Source organism: Bos grunniens, chromosome 1, assembly GCF_055505025.1.
Source record: "Bos grunniens cultivar Pamir isolate PY7600 chromosome 1, Bosgru_T2T1.0, whole genome shotgun sequence".
NCBI lineage: Eukaryota > Metazoa > Chordata > Mammalia > Artiodactyla > Bovidae > Bos > Bos grunniens.
This window is the reverse complement of record NC_141165.1, coordinates 155,368,542-155,383,288: the sequence shown is the minus strand read 5'-3', so window position 1 is coordinate 155,383,288 and position 14,747 is coordinate 155,368,542. Positions and strand designations below refer to the sequence as shown.

Here is a 14,747-nt window from a genome sequence, read left to right as displayed (position 1 = left end):
CCTTTGGGAGCTCTGGGAATGGTTCTTTCCAATGTTTCCTTCCCTTTTCTTGGGTAGTTTCCACACACGCATCTACTGTCAGTACTCGGCAGAAGCCCATGGGACCCTACCCTCTAGCTCTCTGTCCTCCACCTTGCACACTCTGGCTGCTCAGCCTCCCGGAACTCTCGACACTGTCTCGACTCTGCTCACCTCAGGAGACCCCTGTGCCTGGGCTCCCTCTTACTGCACCGCGGCTGGGGCACTCTTGGTTGTGAAAGACATGTGACTGTTTCTGCGTCTTGTGACTGTATTTCTTGGCACATGACTGACACCCTTCTGGGAATACATTGAATTTGCACAAAGATGTCTTAGGCACTGTTTCGAGATCAAATTTAAATTCAGATTCAGCCCTTTGCAGGGGCAGATGAGCCTGTGTAAATGACAGTTGGTTGAACAGAAACCTTGTGTGTGTAAAGGCCTGTGCTCACGTGGGCAGTGGCTGCTGCACCAGCTGTGTGCTCCGCCCAGAGGCCAGCAAGTTACGCAGCCAGCCGTGCTTCCCGTATGCCAGGCCTTTTCTGAGTGCAGAGGGCAGCTCCTCCTCCTCCTCTGTTTGCTGTGCCTGCTGGTCCGCCACGCCCTGGCCACTCACCGTTGAAGTTTCTTAAGGTTCTGCTCTAGGCCTCTTCTCGACTCCTTCCCTCTCTCGATGAGGTCCTTTTTGCTGGGGACTTCAGTTAGTACCTGTGTGCCAGGGAGCCACAGATGTCTGTCTCTGTGTCTAAACCATGTATTGGATTCTTACTTATCCCTTCCTGAGTGGCTGATGTTTCAAATCTAACACAGCCAGTGTACCCAGAGCTCAAACTCCTGGTCCCAGAGTGTCCTATCTTTCTGGCCTTTCCTTCTTCCCCTCATGCCTTGCTGAGGTAATTATTTCTTCCTTTCCTCTCTCTCCTCCTCCCTTCCTTCCTCCTCTCCTCCCTGCCTCCCCCCAGGTCTTCAGGGCTGTGGCAGCTTTTCTCTAGTTGTGGAGAGTGGGGGCTGCTCTTGCTGGTGGTGTGTGGGCTTCTCACTGCGGTGGCCGCTTCTGTTGCGGGGTGTGAGCTCTAGGTGCGTGGGCTCAGTAGTTGTGGCGCATAAGCTTAGATGCCCTGTGGCATATGGGATCTTCCCAAACTGGGGATCGAACCCATGTTGCTGCATTGCCAGGTGGATTCTTAACCACTGGACCACCCCGGAAGTCCCACACTCCCTTTCTTTTAGATCTCAGTTCAGTCATCACTTCCTTAGGAAAACCTTGACCTCTAACTAGGTCTGATCCTTGTATTTCTCTCTCTTGGTCCCATGGGTATCACTGAGTTGGGATTTGGTTTTCTCCCACTGGTGAGCACATTTGTCTAGTTTTGGCTCACAGTCCCATTCCCAGTGCTTAGCCAGGTGCCTCATGCCCAGCCAGCACTCTGTACAGTAACTTTCTGTAAATGAATGAAGAATTGTGTCATGGTCTGTTTTAGGATGCTTCAGTTTTTGTAGCTCAGATATTGTAGAACCCTAGAGATGTGAATGACCTTATTGCTGGCCACGATGAGAAATGTGCTCTTTCCTTTACTGGTGTCCTATCCAGTAACTTCAGGCTTTAAGAAGATACTAAACTCAGCCATGAGGTCCACAGACTGCTTTATAAAACAAGCAAATTCAGACCAACAGCACCACAGTCTTTAATTTTAGAAGCTGATAGAAAGGATCAGTGAGGTACCCATCAAAGCATATTTAGAAAATGAATTCTCTATTGTGTTTCTATGTGATTTTACCTCACGATTTATTTTAATATCTTTCCAGCACTCTGATCTACAAATTTGGAAGAACTGAAGAGCTGTGGACCTGAGATCACTTCTCAAATCACGTTTTCCTTTTGTTATATTCTATCTGTAGATAATTTTTTATTTCAGTATAGTTTACACATTGCCAAATGGAATAGATTGTACATTAAATGTTTTGTCTCTTTACACTTTTATGTAAAGCCCTGAGTTTTTAAATAGTTTTATGAAATTTCTGTCCTTTTTTTTTTCATTGAATTAGATTGTTAATATGTACATAGTGTAAGACTATATAGATGAGATGAGGAGTGTCAGTTTTTTTATTCTTGAAGACTTAAAGCTTAATCTGTTCCCTGAGCCAGGGTTGTATCATCATGGTCATTGTAGCATTAACTACTTTGCCTGATTTTCAAAGATGTGCAAAAAATACAGTTCCACATATCTGAAATAAGCACTGAGCCATTAAAAGGGGTATTTTAGCAAGTTGTAATTTATTTTGGCTTAAAAATTAGATTTTTTTTAAAGGAAAAATGTTTGTTCTTATGTATAAAAAAAGTGGACTTTTATATGAAGATTTTTAAAAATGCCCGAAGGACTAGTTTGAAAATCTGTTCTAAAAAACAATTCCTCTACTAAGACTTTATTTGAGAAAGGGTAATACATGGTCGCATAAGCTCAGTTTTACACGGCTGATGTAAAAAGATTGGTAGGCAGCTCAGCAACATGCTTCTTAACAAAAGCAGCTTAAACCGTTGTCGTTTGACAACCTACTATTATCTGATGTTACCGAATTCTGTATCAAGCAAGTTTGAAGACAACTGCAGTTTAAAAGCATGAACCATATAACAAAAAGTGGAATAATTAGATTCAGGATAAAAGCACTCTTCCCAAAGGGGATCCTCATGACCTAGTGAAAAATTAGGCATTTCGTCACTCAGTGACTTGACTGCAGGTCTGTCTTTGCTTGAGCTCTCAAAACATGAGGTGAACTCTCCCTGCCAAATACATCTTTAACCTGAAAGTTCTTACTCCAGTTGAAAGCTTCTTTTGCTGAGTATGAAATACTGTATTTGCACTATGTGTATTCCCTTGAGAGATTTCAAAGGGAGAGCTGGGTCTTTATTTCTACTTTGGCTTTCCTTTGTTTTTTTTGTTGCACTTTTCAACAGGTTTGTTGTTGTTGTTGCACTTTTTTCCTCCAGAGGGACTTTTCTAGAGCCTTTTGTTGTAAGACAGAATAGTATTAGTGATATTATATGCAGCTTCTAACATAAGCCGTGTTTTGCTTATGTTAACGTCTCTCCTCTCTGAGGTTTTACTGCGCACAGAGTATGAAGCAGTTGTGGAATGCTGTGCCTTTGTCTGATATCATCTTGTTTAATCACTTTCTCTTTGTTGTTTTTTCCTTCAAAAATACCGTCTGGCTTCCAATAAACTGTAAGACTAATTACATGTTTCTACTCCCTTGTAACTTGTTGCAATAAATATTACTTCTCACACATTGTAATATTGTTAAATCTGTTGGAGAAAACAAACTCTACAATTTGGCTTGCTGCTCAGGTTTCAGTCATTCCCAGTGGACCTGGTCAAAGAAGTGACTTCCCTTTACAAAATCTATATATATATATAGATTGCCTGTTGGGCTCAGGGGACACAACCGCTCAGCTTGTGAGATTCTAGCTCCCTGGCCAGGGCTCAAACCTGGGCCCTCAGCAGTGAAAATGGGGAGTCCTGACCACTGGACCAGCAGTGAACTCCCAGGAGAAATATATTCTTCTCAGATTTATGAGGTGCTAGTGTGAAGGCTCAGACAAGGCGATGGCACCCCACTCTAGTGCTCTTGCCTGGAAAATCCCATGGATGGAGGAGCCTGGTGGGCTGCAGTCCATGGGGTCGCGGAGGGTCAGACACGACTGAGTGATTTCACTTTCCCTTTTCACTTTCATGCATTGGAAAAGGAAATGGCAACCCACTCCAGTGTTCTTGCCTGGAGAATCCCAGGGACGGGGGAGCCTCGTGGGGTCAGACACGACTGAAGCGACTTAGCAGCAGTAGCAGCAGCAGTGTGAAGGCTAATGAAGGGAAGGCTGACTGAAATAGTGGCTGCTTTTTCTATTTTTGACTCTGTCATGAATTTGTTTTTTAATTGGGAGCAAATCACTTGATTTCCCTGTTTGTTTCCTCATTAAAAAAAAAAAGATAATGTTAGTATCCACTCCTATCAGACACTGTCAGAATAGACTCCTTTGTAAACCTTTAAAGGTACATGTGATTCCCTTAAAATCTCCCTGCTAACACAGGTTCAGTGGCTATTGAATCCAAGTGTCTTTTGGTGTTTTGTGTAGGACCAACATCACCAGAGCATTATATGTTATTAATTACACTGTTTCTGAGTCCTCGTTGTATACTTTGGGTTGTTGCTATAGATGCTGCGTCTTTCCATTATATAAATTTTTGACGTTTATCAATGTAATGAGGTAGCAGAGATTGCAGACTGGAAGATCAGTGCCTTATAGCATTTGCTGCTTGTGCAAGAAACCCCAGGGTGTTTGACATGTGTGTTAGTCACTCAGTCGTGTCTGACTCTTTGCGACCCTATGGGCTATAGCCCGCCAGACTTCTCTATCTATAGGGTTCTCCAGGCAAGAGTACTATCGTGGGTAGCCATTCCCTTCAGAAGATCTTCCCGACCCAGGGATCGAACCTTGGTCTCTTGCATTGCAGGCAGATTCTTTACCATTTGAGCTACAGGGAAGTCCTTTTTTTTTTTTTTGGGTGTTTGACATAGATGCATTGAACTCAGGTTCGCTGTAGTTTTCCATGATGGGAGGGTTTTCAAATATAATGTTAACTCTAACCGCCCCGCCCCGTTTTTTTTTTTTCTATTGCTTTTTTTTTAAGCAATTTCATTGCTCTGTTTTGTATTTAATTGGCTCATATCAAACATCAAATCTCTGCCAACCTTATTGATTTATCCCTTTTTTTTTTCCTGTACTCTATCACCACACACTCATTTTGATTTTGTTTAAAGTTTATAAAAATGACGGGCTACTGTTAGACAGTTTCATCTCAAATACACCCTAATAAATCCTGAGGGATAAACATCTGATGCTAATTTTATCCCTCTCTAACAGTCACATTTGATTTTAACAGCCTGTGCTCTTATTTCAGAGCACTCTCTTCACTGTATCATCTATTCAAACTGGGAGGATTGAAGTAGAAATTATTATTTTAGTCCCTTTGTTGATTGTTTTTCTTATTTCTTTGAAAACAAAGGAGTAGCCTAACATGATGGATAGGTTGAATGCTTTTCTGAAAAATTACTGAGGAAAATCAGAACATGCTCATTTAATCCCAGAACAGTTCTTTTTTAAGGAAATTGTGATGCCATCTTTGTTTTCACAGTCCACCCCCATTTGCCTGTAAATAGCCTTTATTATGGTTGCATTTTATTTAAAATGAACTATGTATCCATCCTGGTTCCTTCATACCTAAAGACAGTGAACTTTTCTGTTCTTCCCCTGCTCTCAATTTCATTTGGACCAAACCCAAAATATCTCTCCACCTCTTCTTTTTCCTTCCCGCATGCTTTAAACTTTCAAGCTTTCCAAATCCAGTCAATTGTCTTGCTTTAAAAATAATTTTTATTTACTTACTTTGGGCTGTGCTGGGTCTTGGCTGCTGTGCGGGCTTTTTCTAGTTGCAGCCAGCGAGGGCCCCTCTCTGGTTGCAGTGTATGGGCTGCTCATTGCAGAGCAGGGGCTCGAGGCACGTGGACTCAGTAGCTGCGGCTCCCAGGCTCTAGAGCACAGGCTCAGTGGTTGTGGCACTGGAGCTTTGTTGCCCTGTGGCATGTGGCATCTTCCCCGGTCAGGGATCAAAGCCGTGTCTCCTGCATTGGCAGGCAGATTCTTTACCACTGAGCCACCAGGAAAGCCCCAGTCAGTTCTCCTTTGCTGTAGAATCTGTAGAGCCTCCCCAAGACCAAATTAGTGAGTTCTGAATCTTTGCTTCTGATGGAAATGCTGGGTTAGGTGAGCTTTTGGCCACAACATTTTCCTCAGCCATCAATACATAACCTTGCTTCATGTGTGTTTCTACTTAAAAACACCTTGTTTAAATGTAGTTGATTCACAGCCTTGAGCGCAAAGCAACACTATACCTTACGCCTGAAGGAAGCTTCTAACTCACGCATTTTTTTCCCTGCTAGCATTTGTGAAGAACCTTCTATGCCCTGTGTATGGTCTCATTTCACCCTCACAATTGGAGGTAGGAACTTTTATTGGAGAGGTGAAGGGACTTGCCCACGGATGGGAGTCACGGCTCAGGCCCTTTGTTCCTGAGTGCGAAGTCCTCTCCTCAGCCAGCATTTCTGAACTGCCCTAGAACCTTGGCATTTCTTTAGGAAAAGATGTACAGTGGTCAAAGAAGCTTGGAAGACCTTTGGTTGAACTAGGTTAAAATTTTTTTTTTCCTGTAAAGTTCCTTTCTTAGAGCTTTTTATAAAATGTGTCCTGTATTTTTTAGGAATGAACTATCAATTCTATGGGCTGCCCTGGTAGCTTAGTGGTAAAGAATCTGCCTGCCAATGCAGGAGACTCAGGTTCAATCCCTGGGTCTGGAAGATCCCTGGAGAAGCAAATAGCAACCCACTCTGTATTCTTACTGGATAGTCACATGGACAGGGTAGCCTGGCAGGCCACAGTCGCAGTTCAGTTCAGTTGCTCAGTGGCGTCCAGCTCTTTGCAACTCCATGGACTGCAGCGTGCCAGGCCTCCCTGTCCATCACCAACTCCCAGAGTTTACTCAGACTCATGTCTGTTGAGTCAGTGATGCCATCCAACCATCTCATCCTCTGTCGTCCCCTTCTCCTCCCGCCTTCAATCTTTCCCAGCATCAGGGTCTTTTCAAATGAGTCAGTTCTTTGCATCAAGTGGCCACAGTATTGGAGTTTCAGCATAAGCATCAGTCTGTGGGGTCCCAAAGAGTTGGACACGACTGAGTGACTGAGTACGCACTTCCCCAGTAGCATATTGGACACCTTCTGACCTGAGCGGCTCATCTTCCAGTGTCATATCTTTTTGCCTTTTCACACTGCCCATGGGGTTCTCTGGATAAGAATACTGGAGTGGTTTGGCATTCCATCCTCCAGTGGACCGTGTTTTGTCATTACTCTCCACTATGACCCACCTTTTTTTTTTTTTTTTTTTATGTTTATTAACACCAAAAACATTTTGCATTGGGGTATAGCTGATTAACAATGTTGTTATAGTTTTAGGTGAACAATGAAGGGACTCAGATGTACATACACATGTATCCCATGTCTTGGGTGGCCCTGCACGGCGTGGCTCTTAGCTTCACTGAGTTACGCAAGCCCCTTCACCACAAGGCCGTGATCAATGGACGGGGTTTAGATTGCTTTACTTTTCCCTAATTCTGCCACTGCCACTTACTAGCTGTGTGAGCCCCACGCTGTTTGAGAATTGACAGAAGGAAATGCCTCGTGGTGCCTGGAAACAGTAAATGATAAATAAAGCTGGGTCCTTCTTTCCCTGGTGGCTCTGCCTGAAGGCGTTTTTCCTTTGTCATTTGATGGCTTTTTAGCCTTTGGTCACAAGGTGGCGTGCCATCTTAAGACAGCAAACGAGACACAGATGTAAAGAACAGACTGTTGGACTCTGTGGGAGAAGGCGAGGGTGGGATGATTTGAGAGAATAGCACTGAAACATGTACATTACCATATGTGAAATAGATCACCAGTCCAGGTTTGATGCATGAGACAGGGTGCTCAGGGCTGGTAAACTGGGATGACCCTGAGGGATGGGATGGGGAGGGAGGTGGGAGGAAGGTTCAGGATGGGGGACACATGTATACCCGTGGCTGATTCATGTTAATGTATGGCAAAAACCACTACAATATTGTAATTAGCCTCCAATTAAAATTTAAAAATAAAAAATTTATAAAGATATATAATTTAAAGTCAGAAAAAAAAAGAGTCTGGAGACGTTTGTTTTTTTGAGCCTGCCAGTGGTTTTTTTTCTTTCTCGTAGTAGATTTAACACAGGTTTAGTCATTTTATATAGGGTTTTAGATGATAGTATATGCCTCTCCAATTCTTATATATATATATATATATATATAGGCTGCACTGGGTCTTGGTTGGTGCCTTCAGAGAGCAGGCGCTACCGTCTAATTGCCGTGAATGGGGTTTTTATGGTGGCTTTGCTGGTTGACGAGCACAGGCTCTAGGGCGTGAGGCCTTCCGTCGTTCCTGCATGTGGGTTCTGTAGTTGCGGTTCCTGGGCTCTAGAGTGCGGGATCAGTAGTTAGTTGCCCTGTGGCATGTGGGATCCCTGGTCCAGGGATCGAAGCTGTGTCTCCTGCATTGCCAGGCAGATCCTTAACCACTGTCCAACCATGGAAGCCCCCTCTTCAATTGTTTAAGCTGCAGAAAATAGGATATTTTAAATTTCTACAAGAGTAGCAAGGCAAGCCTTCTGGAACCCTGTGGATTATGCCAGTGCAGAGATCAGCAAATCTTTGACATGGGAGCACCTTATCCAGGTGACAAGAGGGATTCAGTATGAGGCAAAGTGTATTTACTTCTGTTAACGAAAGTTAGGAGTGTAGAGATTGACTGACTTATTTTGAAATAGCTTCAGACTTACAGGAAAGTTGCAAAAATAACTCAGAGAATTCTAGCTTCCCCAGATGGTAACATTTTACCACAATCGCTTTAGTCTTTTTTTTCCTGAGACATTTGACAGTATGCTGCAGACAAGATGCCTCTTTACTCATGAATACTTCGGTGTATTTCTGCAAATCACAACTGTTCTACAATACCAAAATCAGGAAGTTACCATTGATAGAGCACTAAGCACTTCATTTGAATTTTGTCAAGTGCCCCACTCGTATGCTTTATAGTAAAGAAAAATAAGGTTTTTTTCCGGTCCAGAATCCAGTCTGTGATCACGCATTGCATTTAGTTGTCATGGCCCTTTAGTGGCTCTTTTTTAAAAAATAATTTTATTTATTTACTTTTGGCCGTACTAGGTCTTCGTTGCTGCGCGGGTTTTCTCTAGTTGCGGAGAGCAAGGGCTGCTCTCTAGTTGCGGCACACCGGCTTCTCATTTCGGTGGCTTCTCATCGTGGAGCACGGCGTCTAGAGTACCGGCTCAGTAGCTGTGGCTCTTGGGCTTAGTTGTTCCACGGCATGTAGGATCCCAGATCAGGGATTGAATCCGTGTCTACCGCATATGTAGGCGGATTCGTTACCATGAGCCACCAGGGAAGCCCCCTTTTGCTGTGCTGTGCTTAGTTGCTCAGTCATGTCCAATTCTTTGCGACCCCGTGGGCGGGTCCCCATGGCGACCCCATAGCCTGCCAGGCTCCTCTGTCCATGGGGACTCTCCAGGCACGAATACTGGAGTGGGTCACCATTTCCTTTTCCAGGGGATCTTCCCAACCCAGGGATCAGGTCTCCTTCATTGATAAAGAATCAGGTCAGATTCTTTACCAGCTGAGCCACAGGGAAGCCCCCTTTAGTGGCTATTAACTTGGGACAACTTCAGCCTTTGTCATTCATGACTAGGTTTTTGGTTTTTGTTTTTTGCAGTGTCTAGACCATGGAGATGAAATGGTGACTTCACCTCCATTTACAATGGCCCAGTATTATTTTATCCCATGTGTATAACCGCTCATATCACTGAAAGACTATAATGGCTATTATTTTGTAAAATTATTTATTCACTGTTTTTGGCTGTGCTAGGTCTTTCTCTAGTTGCTGCAAGCAGGGGCTCCTCTCTATTTGCAGTGCCCGGACTTCTTATTGCTGTGGGTTCTCCTGTTGTGAAGCAACGGCGTGCGGGCTTCAGTAGTTGAGTGCATCAGCTGAGTTGCCCCCAGGCATGTGGGATCTTCCCAGACCAGGGACTGCACCTGTGTTCCCTGCAGCATTCTTAACCACTGGACCACCAGGGAAGTCCATGACGAGGTATTTTTGAAGAATGCAGACCAACTGTTGTGTAGAATGCCCCTCAATTTTGGTTTGTCTGATGTTCCGTTGTGATTAAATTCAGGTTATGCAGTTTTGGCAGGAATAACATAGATGTTACATTTTCATGACATCAAAGCAAGCATACATCTGTCCCCGTCCTGGTGTTTTTAACTTTGCTTGCCTGCTCAAGGTGGGGTCTACCAGGTATCTCTACCGTAAAGAAGCTATTTTTCTCCTTTATAATTTTAAAAGTACTTTGTGGGAGGGGAGACTGATTAAGTCAAATAGAACAAATTCAGTGTACTTTTTACTAACAGCATTGTGTAGACTTGAACTAAAGTGACCCTGTGATATGTGGAGGAGATAAATAATTTGTGTCTAACAAGTTACAATCTTTATAAGTGGTTCTTGTCTGGTTGAAGAAAAACCCAGGTGCAGCAGGGAGAGAGGATTTAACCTCACCCTGAAATCTGCCTGTTTTCAGTCTCTACCATCCTGGTGTCTCTTGCGCCAGAGCACTGAGCTTTCATTTTATAAAAAATTCCTGATATTATTTCATTATAAAAAGGAATATTCTCCAGAAAATGGCTGGAAAACATAGGAGTAAAAAGAAGAAATTCACATTACTGTCTAAAGTCTACTAATGGCTTTTGGGTGTGTAATATGTTTTAAATCTGATTTTGCATGTTAGCATGGAAACTCACTATTAATTTTGACAGTTTTTCAAGAAGAAGTTCTAAGTCTCAAAGGAACCAAATACTTTGTATTCTGTGTATATACAGGGCACCACTGGGGTCGTGCAGTGCACAGTCTATGCAGATGTACACATGGCTAAGACTGTTGGTGCTGTGTTCATCTTTCACTTGTAGCGTGGGGCTAGCCACTTGAGAAGGGTTTGGGTACCCAGAGTTACACACAGTCATACTGAGGTTCACAGCAACACTTCAGAAAGGAGTTAGTCAAGAAGCACGTCAATTTAATTGATGAATTAAATTTTACGCTGGGCCCTTTACTTGCCTGTTGGCAAGGACTCAGAGTCCTATCTGGGCTCATCAGCTCTTGGAGGTCCTAGGTTTTCGCTCTTGCTCTCAACTACAAACAGGACACTTATCCTCAGGGATATGAAATCAAATAGTTCTATTCACCTGAATGCAAAAATGAAGTAAGCCTAATTTATGTGTGTGTGTGCGCTTAGTTGCTCAGTTGTGTCCAACTCTTTGCAACCCCATGGGCTGTAGCCCACCAGGCTCTTCTGTACATGGGGATTCTCCAGGCAAGAATCCTGGAGTGGGTTGCCATGCCCTCCTCCAGGGGATCTTCCCAACCCAGGGATTGAACTCAGATCTCCAGCATTGCAGGCAGATTCTTTACCATCTGAGCCACCAGGGAAGCAGTCTAATTCATGTTCGTTATAAATTATTAATTCACATCACTAATTAATTAAAGTGTAATATAATTACTTTAATTGATTATATTAATTTCACTAGTTAATATATTTTGCAAGTGATTATGTTTTCTATTTTTTTAAACACCAAAAACATTTTGTATTGGGGTGTAGCTGATTGACAATGTTGTGAACAGTGAAGGGATTGCATCATACATATGCATGTATCCATTCTCCCCCAAACCACCCTCCCATCCAGGCTGGCACATAAGATTGAGCAGAGTTCCATGTGCTATATAATAGATCCTTGTTGGTTGTCCATTTTAAATATAGCAGTGTGTACATAACCTTCCCAAAGTCTTTAACTATCCCTTATCCCCCTGGTAACCATGAGTTTGTTTTCCGTGAGTCTCTTTCTGTTTCTTAAGTAAATTCATTTGTATCATTTCTTTGTAGATTCCACATATAAAGGATGTCATATTACATTTCTCTCTCCCTGATTTAACTTCACTCAATATGAGACTCTCTAGATCAATCTATGTTGCTGCAAATGGCCTTATTTCATTCTTTTTAACAGCTGAGTAATATTCCACTGGGCAAGAATCCCTTAGAAGAAATGGAGTAGCCATCATAGTCAACAAAAGAGTCAGAAATGCAGTACTTGGATGCAATCTCAAAATCGACAGAATGATCTCTGTTCGTTTCCAAGGCAAACCATTCAATATCACAGTAATCCAAGTCTATGCCCCAACCAGTAAAGCTGAAGAAGCTGAAATTGAACAGTTCTATGAAGACCTACAAGACCTTCTAGAACTAACACCCCCAAAAAATGTCCTTTTCATCACAGGGGACTGGAATGCAAAAGTAGGAAGTCAAGAGATACCTGGAGTAACAGGCAAATTTGGCCTTGGAGTACAAAACGAAGCAGGGCAAAGGCTAACAGTTTTTCCAGGAGAACACACTGGTCATAGCAAACACCCTCTTCCAACAACACAAGAAAAGACTCCACACATTGTCATCACCAGATGGTCAATACCAAAATCAGATTGATCATATTCTTTGCAACCAAAGAAGGAGAAGCTCTATACAGTCAGCAAAAACAAGACCAGAAGCTAACTGTGGCTCAGATCATGAACTCCTTATTGCCAAATTCAGATTTAAATTGAAGTAAGTAGGGAAAACCACTAGACTGTTCAGGTATGACCTAAATCAAATCCCTTATGATTTACACAGTAGAAGTGACAAATAGATTCAGGGATTAGATCTGATAGACTGCCTGAAGAACTATGGGTGGAGGTTCATAACACTGTACAGGAGGCAGTGATCAAAATCATCCCCAAGAAAAAGAAATGCAAAAAGGCAAAATGGTTCTCTGAAGAGGCCTTACAAATAGCTGAGAAGAGAAGTGAAAGGCAAAGAAGAAAAGGAAAGATCTATCCATAGGAATGCAGAGTTCCAGAGAATAGCAAGGACACATTAGAAAGTCTTCTTAAGTGAACAGTGCAAAGAAATAGAGGAAAACAACAGAATGGGAAAGACTAGAGATCACTTCAAGAAAATTACAGATACCAAGGGAACATTTCATGCAAAGATGGGCTTGATAAAGAATAGAAATGGTATGGACCTAACAGAGGCAGAAGATAATAAGAAGAGGTGGCAAGAATACACAGAAGAACTATACAAAAAAGGTCTTAATGATGGTATGGTCATTCACATACAGCCAGACATCCTGGAATATGAAGTCAAATGGGCCTTCAGAAGCATCACTACAAAGTTAGTGGAGGTGATGGATTTCCAACTGAGCTATTTCAAATCCTAAAGGATGGTGCTGTGAAAGTGCTGCACTCAATATGCCAGCAAAGTTGGAAAACGCCGCAGTGGCCACAGGACTGGAAAAGGTCAGTTTTCATTCCAATCCCAAAGAAAGGCAATGCCAAAAAAAAATCCAAACTACTGCACAATTGCACTCATCTCACACACTAGCAAACTAATGCTCAAAATTCTCCAAGCCAGGCTTCAACAGTACATGAACCATGAACTTCCAGATGTTCAAGCTGGCTTTAGAAAAGGCAGAGGAACCAGAGATCAAATTGCCAACATCCGCTGGATCATCGAAAAAGTAAGAGTTCCCGAAAAACATCTACTTCTGCTTTATTGACTACGCCAAAAGCGTTTGACTGTGTGGATCACAACAAACTGTGGAAAATTCTGAAAGAGATAGGAATACCAGACCACCTGACCTGCCTCCTGAGAAATCTGTATGCAGGTCAAGAAGCAACACTTAGAACTGGACATGGAAAAACAGACTGGTTCCAAACAGAAAGGAGTATGTCAAAGCTGCATATTGCTTAACTGCTTATTAAACAATGCTTATTTAACTTATATTCAGAGTACATCACATGAAATGCCAGCTGGATGAAGCAAAAGCTGGAATCAAGATTGCCAAGAAAAATATCAAGATATGCAGATGACACCACCCTTATGGCAGAAAGCGGAGAACTAAAGAGCCTCTTGATGAAAATGAAAGAGGAGACTGAAAAAGTTGGCTTAAAACTCAACATTCAGAAAACTAAGATCATAGCATCCAGTCCCATCACTTCATGGCAAATAGATGGGGAAACAATGGGAACAGTGAGATACTGTATTTTGGGGGGCTCCAAAATCACTGCAGATGATGACTGCAGCCATGAAATTAAAAGACATTTGCTCCTTGGAAGAAAAGCTATGACCAACCTAGACAGCATATTAAAAAGCAGAGACTACTTTGCTCACAAAGGTCCGTCTAGTCAAAGCTATGGTTTTTCCAGTAGTCATGTATGGGTGTGAGAGTTGGACTATAAAGAAAGCTGAGCACCAAAGATTCGATGCTCAAGTGTGGTGTTGGAGAAGACTCCTGAGAGTCCCTTGGACTGCAAGGAGACCCAACCAGTCCATCCTAAAGGAAATCAGTCCTGAATATTCATTGGAAGGACCAATGCTGAAGCTGAAACTCCAATACTTTGGCCACCTGATGAGAAGAACTGACTGATTGGAAAAGACCCTGATGCTGGGAAAGACTGAAGGCAGGAGGAGAAGGGGACAACAGAGGATGAGATGGTTAGATGGCATCACTGACTCAATGGACATGAGTTTGAGTAAACTCCGGGAGTTGGTGATGGACAGGGAGACCTGGCGTGTTACAGTCCATGGGGTCTCAGAGAGTTGGATACGAATGAGCGACTGAACTGAACTGAATGTTCCACTGTGTGTATATACACACCACATCTTCTTTATCCATTCCTCTGTCAGTGGGCATTTAGGTTTCAACTAGATATATCTTTGTAAAGAAACCCTGGGGGTCTACCTCACCCCCTTTTTTTTAATAAATGGGGGAGGGCCCAGAGAAGCCCCTCCTGCCTGTATTCTGTTAGCAGGATGAGATTTTGGGCAGCATCCTTCTCAGTCTTCCTAGAGCGCCTGTGAGCAGCACCGACCAGCTCCCTCCACCGGTTGGGTGCTGCCCCAGGTATCCTCCTGGACCTGTGGGTCGGCGCCCTCCTGATGCAGCTGGCAATCCTCAGTCACC

At 43.0% G+C, this 14,747-nt stretch overlaps 1 protein-coding gene and 1 non-coding gene across 21 annotated transcripts in view; one reads left to right on the top strand and one right to left on the bottom strand.

The window, feature by feature from the left end:
- Positions 1–3,301, top strand: part of TMEM50B (transmembrane protein 50B) — a 36,884-nt gene extending 33,583 nt beyond the window's left edge. For 13 of the 20 annotated variants that reach the window (XM_086413743.1, XM_086413667.1, XM_086413606.1 and 10 more), the window contains one exon: positions 1,825–3,301. In XM_086413743.1, coding sequence (XP_086269869.1) covers positions 1,825–1,870 — 46 coding nt within the window. In that variant the 3' untranslated portion in view covers positions 1,871–3,301. Of the gene's footprint in view, positions 1–1,609 lie in introns of all 20 variants that reach the window. The other 7 variants (XM_086413751.1, XM_086413732.1, XM_086413686.1 and 4 more) reach the window with 1 other exon arrangement.
- A 6,113-nt stretch (positions 3,302–9,414) lies between these two features.
- LOC147380365 (small nucleolar RNA SNORA20) lies at positions 9,415–9,539 on the bottom strand. The gene has a single exon (XR_015135404.1). It is a non-coding gene; the product is annotated as a small nucleolar RNA SNORA20 (small nucleolar RNA).
- Positions 9,540–14,747: the final 5,208 nt, after the last annotated feature.